The 22,153-nt window shown below is 37.5% G+C and overlaps 1 protein-coding gene across 3 annotated transcripts in view; it reads left to right on the top strand.

The window, feature by feature from the left end:
* Nucleotides 1–22,153, top strand: part of KIF25 (kinesin family member 25) — a 41,221-nt gene that overhangs the window by 6,032 nt on the left and 13,036 nt on the right. For all 3 annotated transcript variants that reach the window (XM_086877938.1, XM_086877939.1, XM_023923679.2), the window contains exons 4-10: nucleotides 955–1,093; nucleotides 5,840–5,943; nucleotides 7,181–7,269; nucleotides 8,753–8,795; nucleotides 12,594–12,661; nucleotides 17,638–17,712; nucleotides 21,990–22,139. In XM_086877938.1, coding sequence (XP_086734064.1) covers nucleotides 955–1,093; nucleotides 5,840–5,943; nucleotides 7,181–7,269; nucleotides 8,753–8,795; nucleotides 12,594–12,661; nucleotides 17,638–17,712; nucleotides 21,990–22,139 — 668 coding nt within the window. The remainder of the gene's footprint in view (nucleotides 1–954; nucleotides 1,094–5,839; nucleotides 5,944–7,180; nucleotides 7,270–8,752; nucleotides 8,796–12,593; nucleotides 12,662–17,637; nucleotides 17,713–21,989; nucleotides 22,140–22,153) is intronic.

The raw sequence follows: 22,153 nt of genomic DNA, 5'->3' as shown, positions 1-22,153 counted from the left end.
AACAGTCATCCTATACCCATAATAACAAAAAAATACTCCTTCCCATTTCCACTGTGTGGCTTTTGAAAATGAGAAATGCAATGATTTTGTCCCTTCAGTTTAGATTGCATTTTTGTCATTGAAATTAATTAATTAATTCAAGGTCAGCACCACAATTAGAAAAAATAAAATGTCACAGAATACGTAACGCTTTGTAACACAGGCTGACGATGAAATACCACAGGGTTTCTGTGACATAACGTATAGTTAAGTTCACCTTAGAGATGGCTTTACATGTCCATTTCAGGACTTGGATATCAAGAATTTTACTAACCCTAAAATCAGGTCAATTTGTTTTTATTTAGGTGGACTTGTAAGTGAATATAGGCTGATCTTATAAACATTTATAAGTCTTATCATGTATCTTACTTCCATAACACAAATACTTTTCTAACATCAGTTTCTGATATTTTCAAAATATATCTGTTCTCATAAGAAGATATAGAGCTAGCTTCTACAAGAAATGCCTTGAGTGAATCCTAGCAAATACCTTCTGATCGAAGTGTGGAAAATGAGAGTAGTAAGGGATATATGGATCACAACGTTTCATTGCTAATTCTGGATATGACTTAAAAGTGGACAGAGCCCACACATGCTCACTCACACTTATTTTTGTGTGATGAAATAACAAAGCTACTTGGTTATACCTGAAGCTGTGTTACAGTCAAAATAGGTATGATAAAAGTATAAGGATCCATGAAGTATTGGTGAAACTTTGAGGAAATTGCATTGCTAAATGTTTTTCAGGATCCTTCTCTAAACATATGAAAGATATACTCCTGATGGCTTCCTTCCATCAAGAAAAAGGTTCTTCCTGCCTGTGGTGTCTCACCATAATAATTTGTGTTGTTATATTGATTCTTCTTAACTGCTGGTTCTGTGTTTTTATAACGTATTTTTCTCCTTGCTGAGAAGAGGCTTAAGCAAGACCTGAAGAGTCTTCATTCATTTGCTCTTGAACTTTCAAAAGACTTCCAACGTCAAAGCAAGACTTGTCTTTACCAAGTTCTGCTAGCAGTCCAGGGGATACAGCTGCAGAATGAAGCAATGCAAAGTAAGGCTCATTGCACTTAGATTTCAAACATGTAGTATCAACCATGTAATTGTTCAATGTTACTAACATTAAAAAGTTGAGTTTGATTTTTGAGTAATGTGTCAGTGAAATTGCAGCACTTGTTTGACATTAAATCATCAAGGAGTTCTGAAGCATTAGGAGAATCTGCAGAGGTTATGACTGATAATTTGGATTTTTGTCTTTTGTGTGGATTACAGCTGCTATTAGACAGCTGCTGAGTTGGCTCTGCTTTAACATTTTTAAACTGAAGCTCTCAGGCTTGTTATCTTGGGTATTTTACAAGAGCTGAATAAAGAATGCATTTCTTTATGAAGCTGAAAATTGTCAGCTTTAGACTGTACCAGGAAAGGACTTGGCTGATTTCAGAGTTTTATGAAAATACTGCCTGAAATTAGGATAGACTTGATTTTTAATATTTCTGTATATTTATTTAAAAAAACCCCAACAAAACAAAACAAAAAAACAGCTTCAAAATAAAAAACCAGTTGCATCTGCTGGACTGTAGATGCACATGGACTGCTGTTTTGGAATTCAGGTACTTCCTAGTCCATGTATACATAGGAAGGAGAGCCAGTGCACTGGTGCACTCTGCCCTCATCACTGAGGGTTAAGTGCATTGATCCTACACCTGGATCCCATAGTGTGGATTTCTGCACCTGCTTTCAGTATCCTTGGTTCTGGTGAAGCTCGTACCAGGCCTGAGAATTAAATGACACATGCAATGCTTAAATTGTTGGACGTGGAGCAGCCTGGTGAGGTACAGCAAATGTACAAATTTACAATCTGAGACCCTTTGTGATGCTCTGATACCCATGTGTTGCCATTTAAAAGGAACATTTTCTTTCCTTGAGTTATTTCATTTTGGGACTGATTTGGTTCCGGTGGGACTCCTCATGTCAATAGCAACAAACAGCACTCTTGGGTGGGTGTTTACATAACTTATTTCTGTATGTTAAGTACTAAGTTATAATTAAAATTTGATTACTGTGTTATTCCTGCAGAGAAAATGCTGCATCAAAGAAAAAATCCCCAAAGCTGAAAATCAACTTTATCTAAAAAGTAAACTTTTCTCTCATTGAAGCAGGTGGCTAAATGAATAGATATGAGATTGAATTTGGCACTTGAGGTATTATGCTGTAAATAAATAATAAGTATTTCTTTGGAAGCCTGGCAAAATTGCATTGACTGTTCTCAATTTGCACTTCCTGTTCTTTGAAATCATAAGGAGGAGAAGCTTCCTTAACTATAACAAAATAGCATGTTGGTACTTTGGTGGATGACTTTTGTTTTGAATTTGTCTGGTTACCAGTTCTCTGTCAAGTGTTTCAGATGGAGATTCTATTGTTAAGGTTAAATATGACCGTTGGAATTGCTGTCCTTAAATTACATGTAATCTTTTGTAGACAGAAAGCCCTAAGTATATATTCTGGAGACAGTATATATTACCAGTTTAATCTTAGAATAGAGATTGAAAACAAGGGAGAAAATTACAGAAGAAGCATTTGAGTAGGTAAATTTCAAGGTTGTAGTTGACATGCAAAAACTATAAGACTTTCTTATAATAACTGAGTAGTCCTTTGCTTAGAAATATTTATTCACAATCTGAAAGCCAGGCTACTGCCACCTTTCCCACTGAAATTTAACCAGTAGCAATTCATAAGAGAAAGAAGTGCTCATTATTCTTTTGTTATAGGCCTGTTTCCCTCATGGATAAAGCTGCTATCATTTTTGCTAAAAATATTGGCCACCAAACTGCAAATGATACAACTGAGACAGTAGTTCAGCAGATTTTTGAAAAGGTAGGAATTCATAAAAATTTAAGGTTAGTTTTCAGATTATTTCACCATGCAGATATTATCAGAAAGAGGAAATTTGCAGTTCTGAGACACTTCCTCTCTGGGCTGGAGAAGATTAAAAAAGGAGCTTTCCCATTTTGTCCATGTTGGTAGCATGGACATGTAAGTCCGATTTTGTTAGCACCTATGTGCTTTGCTGTTGCTGGAGAAAGCTGAGTTCTGCACTGTACTAATTGCTTGTATTGGTAGAATGTGAACTACGATCATCTTTTATCTCCAGCTCCACAGGTGATTTTCACCATCTCAGCTGCCTTTTCAGAGCATTTCCCTTAGCCTGGAGTAGGGAAGCAGGAGAGGGACCTTGGATCCAGCTACAGAAATATTGTAGCAGCCCAAAGAATAATCCATAGAATGGTTTGGAAGAGATCTTGAAAGGTCATCTATTTTCATTTCCCCTGCAGCAATTAGGGACATCTTCAACTAGATCAGGTTCTCAGAGGCCCACCTAACCTGACCTCGAATGTTTCCAGGGATGGGGAATCCACCACCTCTCTGCACAACCTGTCCCAGTGTTTCACCACCCACATTGTAAAAACCCTTTCTTATAGCTAATGCAAATCGACCCTCTTCTAGTTTAAAACCATTAACCTTTGACCTATTACAACAGGCTATGCTAAAAATAATGTTACAGTGTGAAATATAAAATACAGCTGAATTCAAAAGAAATTTTGGTATTAAGTCTATTGCATCATAGCTACAATATGTCCTAAAATACATGATCAGGTTAATCTCTTTTTTAAAATGGACTCTAGACTGGCAAGAAGCATTAAAAACCCCAGGGAATGATAGGAACACACCCATATCTCAGATGTGCTGTGTCTGTGCTAGGTTATGCAACTCCTGTTTGTGATGTCCTTGTTATGGACCTTTCTGTTATGTTCGTGTAACTCTTTGTGAAACCACATGCAGAATAGATCATGGAGCTTATCCAGGACAGAATTTGCTCAGAAGGAAGGATTGCTTTTAGACCTTTGTGTGACTGAGGAAACAGTTGCATGAGCACAGCAGAATGTCTAGTGCAGCACTTAGAGAGGGAATAAAAAACTCTGGGACTGTCAATTAAATGAAAGACTGTAAAGGTTACAGTCCTGAATATGCTTGCAAGACATCACAACTGTTAGAGAGATGTTCTTGTAATTGGTAACATTTAAACAGAAAAATTGCTGGCATTCCCAGCTCCCAGAAAATTTCTATATAGATCAGTGAAATGGGCAAAGGATGGGGAAAAGGGACGTCTGTAAAGGCTGCGTTCATGTGGTGACTACTTCTCTTGCCCAATGAAGAGTGTGTTATTAGTATTTGAGAACAGATGTACCCAATGTCTGTCCCTAGGTTAAGGATAAAAATGTTACTCCTGTATAGCTTGCATCTGATGCCAAGCAGAAAACTAGGAAAATGCTAAATGAGTGTTTGTATTTGTAACTGCATAACTCTACTTTCATAAAAAAAATAGAAGTTCAGAAATAATTTATGCATTAGGAAACTTTGTTTCTTTTGGTACTGGAATGATGGAAGGGTACCTTCAACATCTATTGCTTTACCTTACTGCTTATTTAAGAGACTTAAAGAACTTAAAGTGTGTGAATGCATATATGTAAATGAAGATACTTATTGTGGAGATTACTTAAATAATCAGTGGAATCTAATCTTGTGTTTTAAAATTTAGAGTATGTTTAGGGATCAGTGACTGTAAGTGGCCCTTTTGAAAATTTATGGTAGTACATTTGTGTGAGGGTCTCCAAACCAAAGCATGTTAGTGTTACTCCACATGCTGGATGCGAGAGAAGGGTTTTTTATAGTGAAACTCCTAGACATTGATTCCCCAGCTGTTAACATCATGCTTCACCTGCATGCATGCACTTGTGGAGGAACACTGTGAGCTGGAGGTGAGCAACATGGGTATTAAAAAAAAAAAAATAATCTGAGAAATCTCTAGTGTATACAAATGTCCCCTGAAATTTTTAGTACCAGAGAGATTAAATTGTACGTGTGACCATGCTGAGATACGAAGGTTGTTCCTTGTTCTGCAAGGTGGCACACTCTGAGGCTGGTGACCATCCTGCTAATTCAGCTCTCAGACACTGGTTTTGACTGCTTGATACTCTACATCTCCAAACATCTCACTAATTGCTTGGGATACTGATTTCCTACTGGAGTTCCTAAAAGCTTGCTTTTTACACAAGCTTACAGTCACATGTCTTCTGGGCTGTATGTTTCTTTTAGGCCTGCTGACTGTTAATGTAAATGGGCTGAAATAAAACCATTTGTGAAGTTAGAAGGCTTTTGTAATGACCCGTAAAAGTCTTCTCAGTTTGGTGAAAGAGACTCCCTAGGCTTCAAATGATCCATCTTTCCAATGAATTCCTCATGGAGTAATGGACCTATCTTAAAGGGGAGCCTTACAACTGTTGTAAAGGATCAGTAGCACTGTAAGTGAGGCTGAGGATAAATGACAGGTTAACTTCTTGTAAAGGTAGCCCACATGAGTTTAATAGGTGTAGATGTGATATGAGCCTTGTAAGTGGCAGCCCCATGTAGCAGCAGGCTGCTTCAAGTGTAGGTTTCAGGCTTTGCTGGCAGGTAACATCACTCTAACTAAACTGACACATTTGAACTGCCTGTAAATATCTTAACATTACTGACTGCTTTTCAAGACTCCACGTGTGTGCTTGTGGTAATTATTTGTAGCTTCACATAGCAAGAACCACGATGGAATTTTTCATAGCTGTCTAGTAAATCAGAAGCTAACCCTTCTAACTGAAATTTGGTAAAAGTTGAGAAGGTTTATGCTTACATTTCATGAGGTGCTACTGGACAATTACTTTTGGAAAGTCATGGAGTTTATATCTCTGAAACTGCTTTCTTCTAGTGTTTCAGATAAAAGCTTTTGATCTTGAGCAGTCTCTACAAGAAGTGACAGAGAGATATGAGAAAGAAAAGCAGAAGAGGAAGGCTTTACATAACAGCTTAATTGTAAGTATGTTTAATAACACAACACTGGCTTATTTTGTTGAAATTCCTTCCATATTTTCCTCACCAATATAAGTGAAGAATATACTTCACATGGATCTATCACTTGTCTCAGCTGTCTATACATGATGCATTTATTTGCTGAGGCACATTTGTCTTATAATAAACCCCTCTCCTTTTCTTTTTACATAAGATTTTCCAAATGCACTCATGTGACCTATTGCCCTAATGAGTATTATCCATTTTGAGTAGTGGACAAAAGTTGACTTTCTTCATCCTCTTCTCTAAATTTGCAGCTTCTGAAATTGGTTTAAAATTCTTAAAATTATTAACCTTTTATTACAAAGTAGTCATCTTTTATTTTTCCAAATCTCTAATCTCTATCTGCTCAGCCATTAGTGATGGATCATTTGGCCTTAAATTTTTCCTATTTGTACTTTAAATTAACTCTTCTTCCCATCCTTAAAAATTACTAGTTTTTGGTTTCCTGTTTCAGGATCTGATTTTTAGAAACACAACCCTCCTTCAAACAAATTTTTTTCAAGTTTTTCTACCTGGGACAATGAATCTCTTTGTTAAAAAGTACTTACCTTCTAAATTTTGCGTTGTGTTGCAGTTTACTGAAAGGGTATTCTCTAGAGCATTGGGGTGTTAATAGTGGTGGTCAGTAGTCCTCACAGACAAGCTATGTTCAGTCATAAAAAATGAGAACTGATCACTAACAAAATGGAAGAGATAAGTCTAAAATGGTCTAGAGTGAAAAATCAGGTACTGGTTTTTTAATCATGTAGGAACACAGTGGAGAGGAAAATATACAACATATTTTATATTCCTTATCTTCCTTGGGACTGGTGGAAGAGAAATGGAGTGTATAATGTTGTCTGTTGAGTTAATACAGGTATTATTGAGCTGCAAAAGCTCAAGTAAGGAGGAAGAAAAAAAAAAGAGGGGAAGGGAAAAATGGCTCAGAGTTGGTTTTTTTTTTTGTCCATGGGAGCTGGAGAGGGCTATACAATGCCAGTGCTCTGAAGAGCTCTGAAGAGCTCATACTTCCTCAAGTACTTTCTCCTACCTTACTAATACAAATTATATTGATTCTGTTTTTCTCCCCACAGAGTCTAGGTCTATGATGTGGTAAACACTGGCTTTCTTAAACATTTTCATATCTGTTTGACAAATTTCAGTGTTTTTATCCTCTCCAGTAACTTGTGTTAAATACAGATTAATATTTTTATCCCAGGAACTGAGAGGAAATATCAGAGTCCATTGCAGGATTCGACCTTTGCTACCTTTTGATGATGCTGCTGGACATTCGCTATCACAAGACAGGTAATCTCTTCTGGTTGTGTTAGATCCTATCTGATTCATAATTAAAATACAGAGAATACAATAGTTATGTTTATGTGAGAACAGCTTTGTCCTTGATTTTTCTGGTTTTATGTGTGTGGGGAGACAATTGCTGTTTTCTTTCTCCTGCTAAATTGGCTCTAGCCGTTCATCCCCCTGCCTAAAAGTATGTCCATCTCAATAGAAAGCCATAGTTGTTCTGCCAAGCCAGGATTATCCTTGGCTTGGCAGAAGTAACACAGCTGCAATCAGTTTAGAGTGTATTCACTATCCTATACAAATTCTGGGATGCAGTAATGTGAGAGCTGCCAAAAGTCGTGGGTAGCGAAACACTCAGCATTACAATTGTTTTGTAATGCTATAGAACACACTGCCTGTCACCACAAACATTGGTGATTCCATTTCAGTCTAATTTGGCTCTGTATCCCTAATTTATAAAATGTTTACTGTAACTGATGTGTCAAAACATTCCAAGATCCAAAAGGAAAAGAGGGATTAGATGCAAGTATCTGCTTAACAGGCTGAATTCTCCATAGATGACTAACATGAAAGAAAGTAGGGATTGAAATGTATACAAAGAAAGAAAGAAAGAAGGGGAAAACTAGGTGGGTGGCTAGAAACTGGTAACGTTATCATTGGCTTTATCACTAAATAGCTGATTTGGGGCTTTTTTTTATTGCCTGGTAATTCTAAAAGAGTACATTCAGTGTTTTAATGTTTATGAATTTTTGGCAAATCTTACATAAAAAAGGATTGTTTTAATTAAAACAATGTCAAAAATAACAGACAAGATATTTCAGAAGCCAGGAGTTGAAACTTGCATTAACCTGTGCTTGGTATACCTGGGAAGGAACCCACTCACTTTTTTGTTGCAATATGAAATAGTGCAATCAGGTACTGACTTGCAGTGTAAAACAGGATGGACTGGGCCAAACAAACAAATGTCAAGGGTAACTTTTCTTAATGTATCAAAAAATAATTTAAATAAAACTGTCTGTAAAACTATGGATTGATTCTCCAAAAACTTGCACACATAAATAGATTTACACCCTTCAGTAATCCCAGTCAGTGTTTGGACTAATCATGGATTCAAAATCAGGACAAATACCTGAAAGGAAGGCGATTTTCACTTTAATTTTCTAAAGTGAAAGCCTCTTGTTATGAGCTCATGCAACAATCTCAGAATAATAGTATGCATGTGCATTCATCTTAATTTGGTTTGTTCTAAATGTCTTTTCTAAAAGCAGATTATTTTGCTTGATTGCACTTTGTTTATTTAAAATTAACTGCAGTGTTAGTGTGTACATAGGGTACAATAATAGTGGCAATTCTGAAAGGTACTTTTCAGACAGTGTGCAGTTAACAGACACTTTAAACATTGTTTTTTTTTCTCAGCTAAGTGGAACACTTATGGTTTGAAAGGTGCCTCTTTTTCCCCTATTGATGTTTTTTTCTTCCCTTATAGGCAAAGAAACTTTTCAGAAAAAGCGGCATATGCAGCTGATGATGTGAGTATTTGATGGTGGGATTCAACAGCACATTCATAGATACTAGAAGAAGAAACAAGAGAGGCAGGAGAATCATGAGTTTGAAAAAAACCAAAACAACAGGCTCATCTGGTACTCAGATTTGATTGCTCATGGGTGCAATAGCAGGTGGTTTGTGCCATTTTCATCCTGACTCTTTGTAGAGGTAATAGCTTGGAGATTCTTCTGGGGCAGCTGCCCTCTGACTGGAGGTTGAATATTTGCAACAGTCAAACTGCTGCTGACTTCCTGCTGTCAGTCCCTTTGAGCCACTTGTGTGTGCTGTAGCTATTTCTAAAAATATGTCAGGCCTTTTTAAAATTTTACTATTGCAACACAGCTAATGCATTAGGACAGAAATCTGATACCTGATGAACCACAGCAGCCTATGTGGTGCTGCAGTCAAGCATATTAAAGTATTCTGGCTTAGATCCATTGGAGGAAGAATGGTCATTGAGGTTGCAAATCCAGATGACATTCCAGCATTAATTGAGGCCATTTACCAAGATATAAAATTTTAAAAGGTGCAGCAGTGTGAGCTAAGGTCAAAGTATCAACTTGGGTTTTAATTTCATAGCTGCCATGGTTCTTACTTGGCTGCTCACTGTTACTTACATGGTGATGAGCCAAATTCTCTTTTATAGTGTAGTGCTTAAAATAATGCTGAAGTGACCTACAGTATGTTATGCATTTAAATCTCCCAAATTATAGTTTCATTAGGCAGATCTCTCTTGCATTATATGGATAATTATATATACATCCATATCTATGTCTATATGTGTGCAACTAGGTAACTAATGGAGCTCATAAAGAGATGAAGACAGAGTAAATATGTCAGGAGATAAAAAAACAGGGATCTGTAATGGTAGACATAGTATTCTGGATATCCTGGCACATTTATTGTACTATAAAATACTGCAGCCATTTCTGACCCATTAAATTTTATTGCATAAGGAGGAAGTTAGGCAATATTTAGGTTTTAGATTATTTCATATAGATATCTGATTTATTACACTATTGATATGTTATACAGGCAAGGCAGTATCTGCTTACTTACTTGCCAATTTATGAGTTTTAGTTTGTATGAAAGAGTGACCTTTAATATGTTAATCTTATGAAATATTTCAGGAATATAAATATAAGCACGGGCTTGATTGAGAAATGAAATTTGCAAAATACTGTTTTTGAAAACATAACGTAGACTTCAAATGTTTTATTGGTTTGCCTTGACATTTATTTAGTTAAAATACTTCAGAGTTTTGATCAAACACCTGAAGTATTTTTGTTAGTTTCTTAACCTGACTTTATCTTTAAGAAGAAAAAAAATGTTGCAAGAATCCTTCTTACAAAAAGCAGTCGATTTAGACTTATCTTACAAAAGTGAAGGAAAACAATGTTTATTGCCTGTTTGCTTTGCGGTTAACAACTGAAGCTGTTATGCTTGTGGCTCGGATAAATGTGCAATTTTCAGATTAGAATATCAGGCTTGACTTATTATTGAGCTTTTAGTTGCGACACAGTCAATTATTGTATTTCTGGAAACAAGTTAACCATTTCCCAGACAATGATTTAAAGGAAATTTTAGATCAAGGTGAAGGAACACTGTAAGTGATAGAGATGCTGAGTTTATTAGTTTTGCTTTTTAGGTCATGACTGTCTCTCCAGATTTTTTTCCTGAAAATACTTTTGTGTGTAGCATAACCAGGAAATTATTTGCCATGATTGTGCTAGAAAGCAGAGCCGCATTTGAGAAACAGATCCATGAAGACTACATGACTTACACTTAGTCTGAGTGGGGTTTTTTTGTTTGTTTTTTTTTGTTGTTGTTGTTTATTTGTTTAGAAATTCATATAATTCTTAAGACATATAGTCTTTTCCAACATATTGTTTATCTTGTCTAGAGAAATACTATTCTGATTTTAAGTCTAAAAAAACCTTAAGATTTTACTAGATGTACGGAACAGTATTGCATTTCAGTTTTTGAGTTGAAGATTTTTGAAGTTTTCTTTTTGCTGTCTTGTGTATGCTCAGCTTCTCAACATAACATTAACAACTGTCTGAGTGTTTCTTCTGAAGCTTGCTGTGCAATAACCGTGGAGAGTGAGTACACACCACACATCAGGTTGAACCGCTCCACACAGATTAGGAAACTGAACAGTGCTGGTATTGTCACTATCTGAGGAAATGAGTGGATGAGGAGGTCTTGAATGCACGGACTCTTTCTGGTGGTGACAGCCCTAGGGGGAATGAGTGCAGTCTGAAATACAGGAAATTCAGCCTGAGAAGAAGCTGTGAGGATAGTCAAACACTGGCACAGGTTGCCCAGAGAGGGTCTGGATCTCCTCCTTTAGAGATCTTCAAAACCTGACTGGATGTGGTCATTACAAATGCTCATATGAAACTTCTGCCTATTAACAGTCAATTCCTTTGTTTCGGTGTTATGCAAATGGAGGTTTTTTCTCTTTTTTTCACTTTCACTTAGAGCAAGCTGGTCTGCAAGTAAATTTGGTATCCAAATCAGAAATGTATTCTGTCATTCTCTATATTTTTCAGTTTTTTTCCTTTTTCCTTCCCCTGGGTCCTGTTGGTTACTGATCCTATTAGAATTTTAGTGTCAGGCCATTTTGTAGCAGTGCTGTACTGACATCTGTACTCAGCTAAATCTGCCAGTACTGGGGTGGGTAACATAGCTCATTCTGTAGAGTAAGTGTTTTGTCATTATTAGTTTGATAATTACACATTTCTCTTCTCCATAGAGGTAGAAATACTCATAAACTCAAAGGACAAATGTGATTTTTATTAGCCTTTTACATGCTGGACATACTGTTATGTGATTGTTATTTGCTCAGCTCTTTATAACTTCAGTCTGTGGCAACACTCATTTGAAGGCCACTAGTTCAGCACTCCAACCTACTTGTCTGAAGCACATTAGGAATTTCAGCACTCCCATCAAATGCAGTAATGTAACCACAGGTTAGTAAGCTATAAAATCTCCTTGAATTTGATGAAATATTTTGTGTGCTGGAGAGCTTCCATCCAAGTTATTGTAAGCCCCTGTATCTTTTTTCTTTGCTTTTCTCAGCAATTAAGGAACATTTGCCATGACGAGCAGAAGAGCACAGAATTTACTAGCTAAGCCACATCAGACTGCTGTGATTGTACTCTGGTAATAGTTTAAAGAGCTGCTTACATATTTGTCAGACTTACAAAGTTACTGTATAACTCATCTGGAAAGTGGATTCCACTAAAAATTCATGGAATTCTACAGATTGTTGTAGTGCAGCTCTGTCTCTTAGTGGTGGACTAGAATGTTATTTAATAAAATGTGCATCTTCTGCTTATTTCTAGACAGAGCTATCTATGAAATCTGCCTGAAAAGGCACTGTGAAAATTTGCCCAACAATAAAAAAAGAGCTCTTTTTTGCAATTTTTTTTGTGCCTGTAGTGGCAGTTGTAGGGGAGCTTGCATTTACTTGGCTGTGACTTTCTAGGTCCAATAAAAAGTTCAGGTAAGGGTTTGGATCTTTCTCTTGAACTTAAGTGTGTGTTTTGTGTTGGCTGTTGTTTAATAATCGGAAGGGGTTTTGAGAGCCTTTCTTACAGTTTTGTAACTTCCCTGCATTATACGTGCTCTAAAGCCCCATGAATTGGCTGCTGGAGAAGGGCCTTGGACTTCATGATCCTTAAAGCTGTCACCTGATATCTGATTAGGTTTGATGCACATTTGGTTTTGTGTGTGCCTGTGATATTAACTACAGATAATTTGCTTTCTTCTCTTAGGAAACCGTCCTTGTCAAGTGTAGTCGTCCTGGTCATGCCTCAGTAAACAAGACTTTTCAGTTTGACAGGTGGGTAGTCCTGTGTGGCATTCTGGAAATCTGAATTGCTGGAACATTTGTGTAGTGAAGACTAATTTTTTAGTAGGCATTAGCTAGAGGGTAGTTCTCTTTTTGGGAGGGTTTTTTGAGCAGAGGAGGCAGAAGGAAAAACTCTTGGGGTTTATTTAATGTGATAATTTTATTCTTCTCAAGACAGAAAAATGCATTTCACGGAATAGACAACAGTCTTCCCTCTCAGTAAAGACTACAGATACAGCTAAGCTTGAAACCTGTATAGAAACTTACTTGACTCTTTTCATGATCTGAGTAGCTGTCCTGATCCTTGCAATGTTGCAAGGTAGCAGAATGTTTTAAAAGTAAGGAAGTGTTGTTTGCCTTCCAGTACCTAAAGGGAGCTCATAAGAAAATGGGGGCAAACTTTTTAGTAGGGCCTGTTGCAATAGGAACAGGTTTTAAATGGTTTCAAACTAAAAGAGGGTCATTTGAGACTAGGTATAAGGAAGAATATTTTCACAATGAATGCGGTGAAATGCTGGAATAGGTTTCCCAGAGAGAGACTAGATATCAGATTCCTGGAAACATCTGAGGTCAGGTGATATGGGACTCTGAGCAACCTGATCTAGGTTGATGTCCCTGCTCATTGTAGGGGGATTGGACTTGGTGACCTTTAAAGGTTCCTTAAAACCCAGACAATTTGATGGTTCTATGAATTGAGGCGGATTGCAAGATTTCAGCATTAGACATAGAGCATGACTTTGTCAGAAGCTGGACTGAGCACTTGTATGAGTTGATGTTTGAACAGCCTGACCAGAGACAGCAAGGCAGAGCAGTGGCATGGGAATCAGTGCTCCCCAAGGGAAAGGCTACAGTGTGACTACTTTCCATATTAGATGCTCAAAAATCCAGAGATGGATTGGATTTTGAATGCGCCATTTGTGATAAGGACTTTAATGAGACACCAGAGTCACTGCCAGTGAGACAGAAAACTGCTGGGAGTTAGGCTGAAGGGTGACTTCTGTTCTCTCAAAATGGTGCTGACCTGGACCTCTGAAAACAGGACTGAGGAGTTAAATAATACAATGAGAACTCTTTAAATGAGGAAATACAAATTTTTAACCTAATTCCTCTTTCAAATGCAAACTTTGCATCTAAATACTGCAATGACTCAGGAACCATGAAGCAAAACCCTCTGGAAACAGAATACAGGAGAACTATTTCATGCTTTCTTGCTTGAAGGCAAAACTTGATTTAAGGTCAGATGTACCCAGCATGAATTATCTGTCCTGGTTTAAACTTAGTGTCTGAGCCTGTTCAGCCAAAATTCCTGTAGGTTTGCTAAACATTATTAGTTGTTGACCCTTTCCTCAATGCGTTCCTCAAAATGCTTCAGTTTTCTACTCACAGGATAGTGAGGACTGCTGTCATGTAGGTCACCAAGCCTACACCACCAGTAACCTGAAAAGCCCTGAGATAATGCAGTTCTTGGGGAAGCTTTACTGATCCCACAGATTATAGGACTTCTTGGATTCAAGGCATATGAGATCTCTTAAGGTACAAGGCCCCCTCACATGTTGCTAAGCTACTCAAAGTAATTCCTTTCACTCTTCAGTTGTACCTAACCCAGCCATACCAGCTGAAGTAAACACAGAATAATGCTGGAATTCAACTCCGTGGAGCAGCACAGTTAATGGTATTGACACAGGACACCAGAGGTGCTGTGATTCTGGAAATGTGGTATAGATCCTGGTAATCAGGAAAAGGGTTAAAAAATGTAAATCCCCCAAAGAATGTAGTTCTCCAGGAATGTTTTTTTAGTGTCCCAGTGCAGCTATTTTTATATAAACAGAAAAGCATATGTTTCATATGAACTCTAAAATGTTTATTTTTTTAGCAATGTTTTATGGAACTAATAAATGTCAAAATATTTGATTTCAACTCAGGAAGAAAATTCCAGCTTTCAACATGTTATGCTTTTATAATTTTATTGGCAAATCAGTTAGCAAAATAAAAAGGAAGCTCAAAATTTTCAATGTGAAATTCACATTAATCAGTACACAGGGGCAAGTCTATCATTCTGGTAAAAATACATGGGGTTTTAGAAAGAGATTCTTTGGATTTGCAGCATCTTTCATAGTTTCAGATAGCTAATGAAGTGGGTGTCCATGCTTCAGCCAAGGCTGTGGTTATAGTGTAGCATAAACTAGTTCAAGACTACTTTAAACCACTTTATTTCAGTATGGATAGCATTTGAACCACAGCAGCTAAGTAGTGGCAGTAAAACCCCTTTAGGAAGTTGAGTAAATATTTGAATAGTTACTGTAACATGGAATCACATGCCTTTCCTGGGATCAGCTACCGGAGCCTGACCCTGACACAGCTGTACTGACCTCAGCTGTGGCTGTACTTGGAAGAAATGGCCTCAGGCTGCACTAGGGCTTAGGTGTGTGTCCAGCCTGTGTTCAGGTTGGGCATCAGGAAGATTTTCTTCACAGAAAGGGTGTTTTAGCAGGCTGCTCAGGGAGGTGGTGGAGTCACCATCCCTGGAAGTGTTCAGGGAAAGATGTGACACCTACTGCTATGGGTTAGTTGGCAAGGTGGCAGTTCAGTCAAAGGCTGGACATGATGGCCTTGGAGGCCTTTTCCAAGCTAATTGATTCTGTGATTCAACTTAATGAACTGCTAAGACTGATTGATTCTAGCCTGGGTTGTGGCTAGTAGCAATGTGTTTGCTTTCTCAGACAACAAAAGTCATCAACTGTGAATGCATTAATCCTTTAAAATGCCTTTCTTAGTATTTTTTTTTTTTTTAATTTGCGTAGTAGTTCTGAGATGTTTTGATGTGCAAAGAAAAAAATATTTCTGCACATACTGAGTTAGAGACCTAGTTAGTTAAGATGGAGAACTGGTTGCTAATGAATATTTCATCAATTGCAGATGATAGATGAAGCAGAGAAAAGTGTTTGGAAGTGCTTTTGCTCTTTTATATTGACCTTGCAGTTTGGATGTGTAAAGTTTACTGAAGCATATGCTCATGTGCATGCAAAGCAGGGACAGAGTATTCAGTGCCTGTGTCCTCCTGGTCTGAACTGTGCCACATTGCTGCATGTTTGTTGGTTTCTCAGTGCACTATGATGGCACTTCAGTGGAATGGCAATACAAGCAGTATTTGACTATCAAGCCAGACAAGTGCTCCTTTCCTGATGAAAAAGGGTACATTTTCATGCAGCTTACAATTAGTCTGTGGAACACATTGCCACAGGATGTTGCTCCGGGCCAAGAATTTAGCAAGAAACAGAAAGAAACTGAATGCTAATTCTAATAATATTTTTTTTGAAACAGAGATTCAACTCATATTTCAGTTTTGAGGCCAGTATAGAGCTTTTAAGGATTTGGATAAAGCACAGAGATGAATTATTGTGTCTCTGGCCACCATATTGTTTCTTGCTCCCTCCTCTGGGTGTTGTCAGGAAAAATGCTGAGTCCAGTGCATTGGCTCCAGTTCTGCATCTGTTTATCAGTGATCCCTCTGTATAATCTTATTTATGGAGAGCATGAATACAAAAACCCTTTTTGTGTAGTCTATAGACTGTACCAGACAGATCATGGTCAGGTATACAAAGAGGCTTGACTAAATGCTGAAGAGCACGCTTTGTCTTTTTTCAGTTAACTGTGTAGTATCCTGTACAATCTGTAGGATATTGTTAAGTGAAGTGTACTCTATACACAGAGAAGTGACTTCACTTTGTAATGTTTGTTGCTACCAAAATTTCTAATTCCTAATTAGTCATTTTGCTGTGAGCTATAAAGAGCATATATCACCTCTTGGAAAACAGAGCTAGACCAAAAAAACCCAACAAAACAAACAACCAAAAAAAATAAATAACAACAAAAAAACCCCCACAAAAATATACCAGAAAAGGAAATTTTAAAAAAAGATAAACATTCATACCTCAAATATTTAACTGTGGGTAATGACATTCATGTTTTAGATTCTGTTCATCTTGTATAAACAATGGATGCTGAAGGCTGTAATCTTGGGGAAGATACATTTTTGGTGTGCTACAGAAGAAATCAATGAATTAGGATATCCATGTTTTTATGATCAGAATTTCCTCTCTCTGATGATTTCCTGTTTTCAGGTTTTGATTTTATGTTGTACAAACCTGAAAAGGTTGGAGTAAAGATTTCTTTGAAGGTAACTGTTGGGGATTTTTTTTTCCTCACATTCAAAAAACATATGGAGTTGTTTTAGGCATCATTGTATTGGCCCAAGTACTGAACTGTCATTTTTCTTTTCTAAGAGGTGAAATAACTCATGCAATTTAATTGTCTTCCGCTCTGTTTAAAAAGGTCTGTACTCCACATCATTATGTAAAAGAAAGTCTTCTCTTGAGTTAAAAGTGTTGATTTCAGAGTAGGTAGCTCATCAGGGTTGGGGATGGAAATACCTTGACTGATATTGCTCACAAAGATAATGCTTAAATATGACCTTCAGGAGCATTCTAATTTCTGCTGTGCCACTGAGTCTTCTGAGACAAGTCCTCAGCAAGTTTGCAGTCTCTACCTTTTTTTTTTTCCTCCCCCAAACTTTACCCACATCTAAGGGGTAGTACAACCTGACCATGTCTTCCATAAAGTGACACACAGGAAGCCTGGGCAGCAGGGCTATTTGACATTCTAGTAGGCGGAAAGTTACAGGGATCCAGTACAGCCTAAAAAAAAGACTCTGTGTGCCAGAGGGCCAGGCAGGAGGTTTAGGATGAACTCAGAAATCCACAAGGGTGCACCTATGTGTTCTCCTCAAAACACACAACAGCTGCTCCCAAAATTTGTGAGAGAACATTAGAGTTCTAATTTTCAATTCTCTGACACACAAATGTCATCAGGTCGCAGATTTTGTCACTGGCCTACAGTTTCTATAGTCTGTATTCTTGTGACAGCATTTATATTTTTTCTTTGGTTAATCATTGCACTTTGTTCCTCAGAGTTTACAATGATTTGGAGTCTCAAGATGCAGTATTTGCAGATGTGGCCCCTTTGCTAACATCTCTCCTGGATGGGTAAGTTAAAAGGTTGCAGTAAGAAAGCTAAAGCACAGTAATCTATTGATTACTCAATTTAAAAAAAAACAACTTAATAATGATGATCTAGTCAAATTTTATGGCTTTGCAGTTCCATTTTCCTGTTTCCTTTCTACTCAGCACCAAGTGAATATCATTCCCTTTTATAAACAGTGAAAATACAGTTTACAAAATTTAGCAGAACCGACAAATTCATAAAAATTAAAAAAACCCACTTTTTTCCTCTGATCTGCTTCTGTCAAACTGATGCTTCTTATGGAAGATGTCTTTTTGCTTTGTGTTCTTTAGGTTACGTTTTAAAACTTGTCCAGTTGCAGACATTGTAAGATACATTTTTTCCAACAGTGTGTTAACCGTGAACAAAAAAGCCTGCCAGGGCCATTCTCTGTTCTGGTTTTTTGTCCAGCACAGGCCATAGGAGGTGGGGTGATTGATTCCTGGTTGAACCAGAAGTGAGCATTCTCAGTCATTCTACTGCTCCTTCAGGCACTGGAGTAAAACAGAATTCTGGTTTGAATACAAAACTGATCAGTAATAAGCACTAACAAACACATGAAATTACTTCTAGCTACTGAAGCTCATAAAGTGTGATTTTTCATAAGTACTGAGCCAACTTAAGCTACTCTTGCAAAGAAGCTTTGATGTGCATATTGTTACAATCCTTGAAGCTTGAACTGAGTTTTATACATAACTTCCTTTCTGCTTGTTTTTCATCCCTGTTCCAATACCACTTAATTATATGGTAGGGTTGTCACGGACCTTTTGCTCCCTTTAAAGGAAAAAACAGTCCCTTTCTATTCACAGTGCCATAGTTGAACAGTGGCAATCCTTGTTCCCAGCAGCCTGCACACTGAAGTTTTCAAGGTTCCTTTTCTTAAAAGCATCCTAGAAGAGGTATCTAAAGATACTGTGAACACTGGTAATTCCATATGTCATAGAGAGGCCTCCAAGGGCTCCTTGGCTGAGGGAAGGCATAGATTGCATTTATTCTTGTTTACCAGTGATGAGTAACCACATTTCTTTAGCTGATCAAGCTAGGGGACCACTAGGTTGCAGGAGTTTAAAGAAGTCTTAAAACTACGGCCTTCTCTCCCTGCTTTTCCTTTTGCAACGATCATGGTTTTGCCTTGGTTCAACACATCCCTTGTCTTCAGATGTATCTGATCTGTACCTTGATCTGCTGTACTTCCCACTTACTAATTTTTACGTGTCCTAAAAGCTAAGATTTTTGTATTCAGTTAGGAAATGTTCTGTTACTGAAAACAAAAGACCTGTCTTGTTCTTCCAGAAGTGCTATTTAAACAGAAGCAGATTCTCAGGAAAGGCGAGTCTGTGCATATGAGCACAGCAGCCTTTCCACTGTAAATGGGAAACAGACATACTCAGTCTGAACCTTGAACCCCTTTGCTGCTCCTGATTGTTTTAGTCTGGGTTCCAAAGTGGTCTGTAACAACTTTTAGCTTGAGTAGAAGGGATCGTTCTCTTCTTTTCCTTATTTTTTCTATGTTTTTCTTTCTTAATGGATTGTTTCATTTTTCAGTACAAATATACAGGAAGAAAAGACAAAATATAGCAGGCTTCACAGTTTACCATGAGCCATATAGGGCCAACAAGGGAGTAAGATAAGTTTTCTTTACAGTGTTGAAGAATCCAACTTGTTTGTTTATTTTAAAGAATTAATTTCTCCTCCTTTCATTTCCTTTAACACTGTTATCTCCTAGGGGTAACTTTGCTAGAGTGAACACCCACACTATTGTCAGGAGAGAAATGCTACAAAACTATTGGTATTTTAGCTTGACAATAAGAACTTTTCTAAACAAGAATATAACTGTTATATATAATAATAAAATGGAGAAGGAAATATATCAGGGCACATAGGTGAATCATAGTCAAAAAATCTTCAGACTTCTCTATTTGAAAGCTTTATGCTGGAGCTAGAACACCAATGAAGTAAACTATATTAAATAACTATTATAATATAAAGTATTGTGCTGCTTCTCCTCTTGATACCCCAACAATTTATTATCTTCTGTACCTACTTAGATATGATACTGCTGTGGCCAGTTTTAGCTCAGTGGGGCTGACTGAGAACTGTTTTGGCTTTGGCAGAGAAGTTACCATTGACTGATACCCAAATTGAACCTCTGTCTTCAATGTTAAAATCCTCTGCCTACTTAACTTCTAATCATATCATCTTTATCTTGTCAGAACTACTTTGTCCATGATGTTTACTGTCTTACAACCAGCAGCAATTATGGAAAATTTAAATAGCTGTACTACAGGAACGTCCTTTAGGAGAGACTTCTAAGAAGACTAATTCTGTTTTTCATAAGGAAAAACATCTGGCTCCCTTTTTGGTTCCAAAGATCTGTTTAATTTTGAAATAGGGCTAGAAGTCTCAATAAGATACAGGCTGGCCAGGCAGTGTGTATGAGGGGTGGAACTGTGAAAATAACTCATTGTTAGTCTAGGTAAAAACTACCAAAATTAGCAGGAACTTTTCTACTGAGTTTTGTCAGCAGTGAATACTTCAAGAAATCCCTCATTTTAGATTTACAGTCCTAATTGCTATCACACTTATTTTTACTGTAGTGCTCTTTGTTTTCAATTACAGTTATCTCATCTCCTTACTTCATCAAATCTATGACTAGATTCATAGTCTATTTTATACTCCTATTTTATACTCTATTTTATACTCTGCAGTGCATGCTAAAATCTGGGGGGACCTTACTATACATTCATTGACTGCAACTTTGACTTCACATTCCCAGAAAGGGTGCTTGGGTATTTTCTGTGTGGCTTATCAGCCCACATTTCTTTCTAACAAGTGAAAGCTTTCAAAATAATCCTCCTGAAATAATTGCTTCTAGGCATGTTTAATATGCATATAAGTATTTCATTACCTGAAACCATACATTTAAAACAATTAGATGAGGGGTGTTCATTGAAATATGCTGGCATGTGCTTGATATGAGGAAAAGCATCAGATAATCAAAAGCAGCTGTTTCAGGTCTGCTCACAGAGGAGGTAGCTTAGGCAGTGAAATTTTATTCCCTGGCAGAACAGGAGCAAGCCCATTCCTGCAACTCTCCAGTAGAGTAGAAGTTTCTGCAAACTGTGAAGCACTTCTTGTGTATGAAGATTCTGCTAATGTCATATCTCTGAACAAATGAGATAGTCCAGGGAGAGAGCAGTCCTGTCAGCATAACTGCATGTCCTCCAAGGTTTGACTGGCACAGTACTGTGATCAACATCGAGTTGCTGGCAGAGGCAGCAGAACAGGCACAGCCAAGGAGGGGCAAAATTTCAGCTGCACAGCACAGTGTTAGTCCTCCATACAAAGCACTACTGTGGCTGAATGCATCTGTATCCAGCCACTTATTTTGCTTAAGATGTTGACTTTGATCTGATTGTGTTAGTAACGCAGTTTCTAGATAGAATTCATTCATCTCAACTCAGATTCCTGTGTCACAGAATCCACAACAGTGCTCACAGCTATGAACAATTCTTCTTTCCTTACTATTTTCACTGCAACCAAAAGGCATTTTCAGAGTTCTGTTCATTAGACATATTTACTTGTCTACTTCAGAAGATGATGTTTCCTAGGTGTCTGTTCCTCTGCACTGACATTGTACATTTTCATTTTCTACTTGTCCTTATCAGAGCAGTTCCTACCACCTTTGTCCCAGAGTAGTCATTGTGTGCATGCTCTTTCTGAACTGGTGCTCTTGGTTCAAAATTTGTGTCTCCTATTCTTAGGGCTGTCTTCTCTGAGGGTTATGACTGATGAGCCTGCCTGAAAAAGCCTATGAGAGATGAAGAGTTCCCAGCTATTAGGATTACAAGTGCAGTGGTTTGCAGCACTGTAACACAAATCAAGCTCCAAAACGGTTTACTTTAATGTGCTGTACTGTAAATTGCAGTGGTTAAGGGCTGATTAAAAAGCAGCTTGGTAGTACAAAAGCTGAAGGTTGGGCAGGCAAGGAGGTCTAACAGCATCAATCATCCCACTCTAAGGATCCTTTAAACTTCTACTTAAAAGCATCCCTTCAACTCTGCTTAAAAAATAAAATTTGTTTAGGTGATGTTATGAACAGCAATTACTGTCGGACTTTGAGATCTGCAGAAAGAAACTGGGGGCAGTGTTTTTATTTTCTTGTTTAAGTTTGTGTTTCCAAATTGTTTGAAGTTTGACTTGCCACCTAACAGACACATTTGGTAATGGCAAAATAAATTGTAGCACTTCTATTTTTCAGGTACAATGTGTGTATCATGGCTTATGGACAAACTGGAAGTGGGAAGACATACACAATGTTGGGACCACAGTTAGAGGAGAACTTAGCATTCTCCATAGAAGAGGAATCAGAACTTGGAATTATTCCTCGAGCTACCCAAGAAGTGTTCAGGTAAAAACTAAGTA

Source organism: Cyanistes caeruleus, chromosome 2 (assembly GCF_971803275.1).
Source record: "Cyanistes caeruleus chromosome 2, bCyaCae1.hap1.1, whole genome shotgun sequence".
Classification (NCBI taxonomy): Eukaryota; Metazoa; Chordata; class Aves; order Passeriformes; family Paridae; genus Cyanistes; species Cyanistes caeruleus.
This window is presented reverse-complemented; position numbering and strand designations above follow the sequence as displayed.